General features: G+C 37.9%; 1 protein-coding gene across 1 annotated transcript in view; it reads right to left on the bottom strand.

The window, feature by feature from the left end:
- Positions 1 to 2826: 2826 nt before the first annotated feature.
- Positions 2827 to 6000, bottom strand: part of LOC132405205 (organic cation/carnitine transporter 2-like) — a 125296-nt gene continuing 122122 nt past the window's right edge. The window contains exons 10-11 of the mRNA XM_059989895.1: positions 5607 to 5742; positions 2827 to 3210 (exon numbers count right to left, since the gene is read on the bottom strand). Of these exons, the coding sequence (XP_059845878.1) occupies positions 3120 to 3210; positions 5607 to 5742 (227 nt within the window). The 3' untranslated portion in view covers positions 2827 to 3119. The remainder of the gene's footprint in view (positions 3211 to 5606; positions 5743 to 6000) is intronic.

Genomic DNA, 6000 nt, shown 5'->3' with positions numbered 1-6000 from the left:
TTTCACCCAAGTATTTTCCACAGGATGACTTGATCATTATTAACTGTACACGGGAGAACACTGTACATGGCAGTGGTGGGTGGTCAAGTAGAGTGAAAAGGTTCACAATGAGGGCAAACATCATGAGACAAAACTTACAGATTTTGTTATCGGTATTTCTGGAAATTCTTCATTGTCTATTTTGCCTGTGAATAATCATTTTCTTGCTATATGCATTGGTAGGACAGATGTTTTGCATAGCAACACCTCTAATGAGTTGTACCAGGGGATAGAAACAATGTGCTTTGAAACATCAAAATTGGGAACGTGAGTTTAGATCTGGCTGTTGGGGACAAACATTGTCTCAACTAGCAGTAAATATGGTAATGAAGGAGAACCTCACAATCCAGCAGATCAATATTGTTGAGTCTATGTTTTGTTGAGTTGGCACTGATTTCTCACTTGACTGCATGCTAGATGTGTTGTGAGGGAGGCATGGGAAGGGTCTCAGCCCAAAACATTGACTGCTCGCTTCAACAGATGCTGCCCGACCTGCTGAGTTCATCCAGTTTGTTTGTACATGTTGATTTGACCACTGCATCTGCAGTGTACTTTGTGTGTGATACTGCAGGTAACCTGCTGGACTAGAGATCATTTCCAAATAAGAAGTTATCTGTGAGGTTCTCTTTGGTTAGATATAACAAATGGGTTTGTGACTCTTGGGGTCTGTGTCTGCCCTGATTAATTCAAACTGGTTGCTGCTTTTGTAACTGATTTTAAGCAAAGAGCCATATATTACCAGTTGTCAGTTGCCATTTGCGGAAGAGTGGCAATAAACGGATGCTGGCTTGGACCACAGCCAGTAAGGTGTTAAAGGTCAGTCTAATGAGCCACGGCCAATAACACTCAAAGGAAACACTTGAACAAAGGAATGGATAGAACAGCAGAGGTTTTTTGGACAGAAAGTAGCAATAACTCTCTCCAGAGACCTCACCATTGTAAGGAATAACCCCCTTGCCAGAGGCTGGAAGAAGAAAAGATTGATTGTCTGGCCAACAGAGATCCAGTATTTCAGTGTTATAAATTGGAAATGTGGCCTGAGTGAATATTGGTACATAGGCATCAGTAAAATTTGTGTTTTAAGTTGTTGGGCTGAGATCAACAAAGTTACTCGGTTACTTATGCAGAGTAAATAAAGTGTGAGCTTTGATTAATTAAATGTTGTGTGATAAGTTTTTAAACGTTCTTCCGTTGATGAATAGTCAAAATTCCCACCACTGATATGAGATTCACCAGTCTAAAGCTTCCAGTAATGTGCCAATTTTCCTTCTAATTGAACAAATTTAACTACTCTTCAGTCCTCTTGACCCTACCTATGGCTAGAGAGGCCCTGACAATCTCAGTGCTTGACAATATATCCCATCAGGCCCTTGGGACCTATCCGTCTGTATGCTCATTGAGAGACCCAACAATTGCATCTTCTTTATCTCAAAATGCACTTGCAAATTAGTATGCTCTATGTTGATATCCCAAACCTCCATGTCCTTCTCATTGGTAAATAATGCTGCAAAGTGCTCATTTAGGATCTTTTCCACATCCCCCACCTCAAAGTATGTGTTCAGTGAGTTAACTTGCCCTAGCTATCCTCTTGTTCTTAATGTATAGAATGCTTTGAGATACTCTCTAATCCTACTTGCCAAGGGCTTTCATGACCAATCTTGGCTTTCATTGTTCCCTCATTGAGATTTTTTCTGGCTTCTTTTTAATCCTCAAGGGCTCTAGTTGAATTTAATTTCCTAAACTTTACAAATGCTTTATTTTCATTCTTGACAAAATTCACCCTCTCTCTCGACCTCCTTTAATCTGGAAAATATCTGCCCCATGCTCAGTGCAGTTGGTCTTTAAGCACCCTCTACATGTCAGATGTGGACTTGTCCAAAAACAGCTATTTCCAATTAACTCTTCCTAATTTATACCTAATATTTTTGTGAATTGCTCTTGACCAGTTTAATACTCTCCCACTAGGTCCAAGCTTATCTTTAACATGTAAGGAGTTGATATCACTATTGCCTAACTGTTCTCCCACTGAAAGTCAATCTCATGGTCAGGTTCATTACCCGTTTCTAGGCAAAAATTTCTTCCTTTCTGTTAAATACAAAGCAGTTTTTGTATTTTCTGCAAGCTCTTTGTAACGTATAAGCGTTGGAAAGGGTACAGAGGAGATTTACCAGGATGCTGCCTGGTTTAGAAAGTATGCATTATGATCAGAGATTAAGGGAGCTAGGGCTTTACTGTGGAGAGAAGGAAGACAAGAGGAGACATGATAGAGGTATACAAGATGTTAAGTGGAATAGAGTGGACAGCCAGCGCCTCTTCCCCAGGGCACCACTGCTCAGTACAAGAGGACATGGCTTTAAGGTAAGGAAAGGAAAGTTCAAGTGGGATATTAGAGGAAGGTTTTTTTACTCAGAGAGTAGTTGGTGTGTGGAATGCACTACCTGAGTCTGTGGTGGTGGCAGATACACTAGTGAAATTTAAGAGACTACTAGACAGGTATATGGAGGAATTTAAGGTGGAGGGTTATATGGAAGGCAGGGTTTAAGGATCAGCACAACATTGTAGGCTGAGTGGCCTGTACTGTGCTGTTTTGTTCTTTGTATAAAAGATTTAGACTTTAATTGCAACAAGAATGAGTTTAATACGGGCCCTGTGAAATTCTACTGACAAAAGGTTTGGAGCAAAGCTGGATGAACATAGCAGAAGCAAGAGTTGATAACAAATAACATTACTGAAGGAAACTACTGGACTGAGTAGATGTGGTTTGTTTCATTGCATTTAATTAATTGCTCTATGAAGAGGAAAACATCAAGTGATTATAAGGCAATTTGATCCAAGGAAGCACAACAATTTCATTTTTTCCCATAATATCTTGCAGAAAATTTTGTAGAAAATATATTTCATTAAAACTTGGTAATAACCATCAAAACCTGTTGCTTGCAGAGCATCTGAGTATTGTAGAGAGTACTCCAATTTTTCTCAATTTCACTTTATGTTTTCGCACATCTGCCAATCCATGATCCAATTTGTGATGAAATCTTCAGTTGTTTGTCTGCTGCTAAAGATCTGTGGTCAAAAGAGTGTCAAGCAGCTTCCTCAAGAACAATCACCCTACTTTTTTCCGTTGTTTCATTTTTGCTTAAATTAGAGTGAACACGTCTTCTATCTTTGAACCTATATTTGAATTAAAAAATTAATCATAAAGAATGGACTTGAACGTAAACATTTCTATGTTATACTGGCCAGATAGTCAACTATTTCAAATGAATTTAGTAGCAATTCATTAAATTCCAGTGTCAGTTTTTATCAGCATTGAATACACAAATTAATTGATGCATTATTATGTCGCACATTGCTGGCATGTGGGTTACTACGTCTATATAGAGTTCACACAAGTTACCCATATATTTCTTGAGAAAATGATACTAAATATTTAAACAAGCAAATAATGAGACAATCTGGTACTGTTTCATGTATGGAGTAGTTATAACATTAACACCTGATGTATGCAATGTTCAAGAAGCTTAATTTTTACTGTTAACATTCAATCATATGACATTCAAATTTTAATTACTTTTCTTTAGTCAAGTAGAATTAAAGGATCATAAAAATTCATTCTATCACATAAGTCCAAGCTGTTTTTTTCTAACAGAATCCAGCGAGACCCATTTACCTGCTCTTTCCTATCGCTCTGCAAACTCAGTACTTGAGAAAGTTCTGATTGAATTTGTTTCCACCACTCTTACAGTCTCTCTCCCCTGACTCAACACTTCAATATGCCTTTTTCTGATCTTACAGAAAAGAAAAGCTGTTGCCATTTCAATAACACACTTTGTTTTAATATTGGCCGTTCCATCTTTTACAGTTTCAGCTATTTCATGTATTGCTGTCTCAGTCCTGGAACATCCTTGTACTAATTGCCAGATCTTTATTACAAATGTTTTGTTTTAGCAACATAGTAATTTGGATATTTCAAACCCTCCTTTGTTTGCTTTCTTAATCACAGTTTTCTTAATTGATTTAATATACTGGTTATGTGATGCCCTCATGTAACTATCTGCTTCAAGCATAACAGCATAATCTAAAATTAATCCAAACCTTCACGGTAGCTACTTTTTCACATAATTTTGTATTAACATATTCTTTGCAGTTGGATATTACTCTGTCTTAACTGATCATCACACTTTGGTTCTCGCCTTATGAGATAACTAAACGTAGTAAATCAAGTCACTGCCTAATTCTCCGAGGTTCTATCCCAGTACCCATGATCTTCAACTGCTCCAGGAATGATCTATTAATACTTGGTTATAACTCAGGATATTTACTAATGATTACACAGTTTTCAACACATACGCTAATAAAACAACAGATGTCTGCTGTAGTAAGGATAAGCTAATATTTAATTTTGGGATGGCAGGTGGCAAGTAAATTTTATACAATGCAATTGCCATCTCCAACAAGAGAGGGCAAATAAACATCTATTCTTGACATTTACTGGCACTTCTGAAAACTCCCTCAATATTTTCATGAAGACTATTCTGTAGGTAGAAGAGATCTGAAGCTTTGCCCCACATGGTGAAAACCCATCTTCTGATATCTGTATCAGAAGTACTACATTTCTACCCCATTCTCATGTTTGGCCTGAACAATAAATGTACCTGTTGACCATGTCTGGTTGCTTTTATGCAGTGAGTTACAGCCACATGATTGGCTGATAAGATATTTGCATTTATGAGTAAAAAACGGGGCTACTGAGTGCATATTCCATTCTTGCCCAGATGCTTGCCAACTTCTCCAACATTTGAGATGCTCAGCAGCTTTCAAGAAATAGCTGGACTGCATGATCAGGACCCAATCCATTGCTCCACTCATTCTCCCCCTCCATCATCATCACCCTGTGTCTATAGTGTACAAGACCTATGTTATGTGCTCTCTTTACTTACATTGGCTACTGTGTGAATTCTGTGATCACTAAGATAGAAAAGAACATCTGATTCAAGCTAATTATACTACCTACAAATTCTTGTCCAAGTCACTAACACCTATTATGTAAAAATTGTCTTCTATTACTTTGATGTCACTTCTTTATATTCTGGCCCCTTTCTGAACAAGCTTGTAGAATCACTTCAGCTTGATGAGGAAAAATAGACTCCACCACTTATCTACATACTAGGGACAACATAGTGGCCAATGAACCTACCATGTATATTTGGGTGTTTGGGAGAAACCAATGAGGCCGTTGGGAGAATGTTCAAACACCACATAGACAGAGCCAGAGATAATGATCAATCCAGAATAATAAAGCAGGAAAGTATTAGCCCTATTAGCTGTGCTATGGCAGCATCCCAAAACTCTGCAGTTGCTTAAGATCAGAAATGAAAGGTACTGGAAGCACCATCTTTCATACTCAACTCCCAACCCCCCAGGTTTTCCATGACTGTTTAAAAAAAAAATTCTATCTTTTAATCTAGTCCATAAACAAACCTGAGGCACTTTCGAATTACAGCCACTACCATTTTAGCACAATACATTGTATAAAATGAGTAAACCATAAGGACTATAGTACTTACCAAAAGAGTTTTTGCATTTGTTCCATAGTATTTGGGAGAGGAACATTAAATGTTTCGGGCAGAAACAAAACTGCAATTGCTGCGAACATTGTTAACATACCGATCACAATAAGCGACAGATTCTCTTGATAATCGTCTGGAAAAACATAGTGCACATTCACTTTAAAGCGAAACTCAGCAACTAAATATAACAACTTCATATAACTGAGGCCAAAATGCATTCAAATTATTTCCCCTGCGTGTATATCCAATTCATTTCTAAAATGGTTTGTTTCCACAATGTCACTGATCTGGTGGCTCTTGTCAGTGAGATGGGTTGCTCTCCACAAAAGGACTGAATTTGAGCCGTCGCTCTCCTCGATGCTGACAGAGGATGTTGTTGAAGCTCTGAGAT

Source organism: Hypanus sabinus, chromosome 15 (genome assembly GCF_030144855.1).
Source record: "Hypanus sabinus isolate sHypSab1 chromosome 15, sHypSab1.hap1, whole genome shotgun sequence".
In the NCBI taxonomy this organism is placed as follows: Eukaryota; Metazoa; Chordata; class Chondrichthyes; order Myliobatiformes; family Dasyatidae; genus Hypanus; species Hypanus sabinus.
Note: the sequence above shows the minus strand (reverse complement) of the source record. Positions and strands in the feature narration are given on the sequence as shown.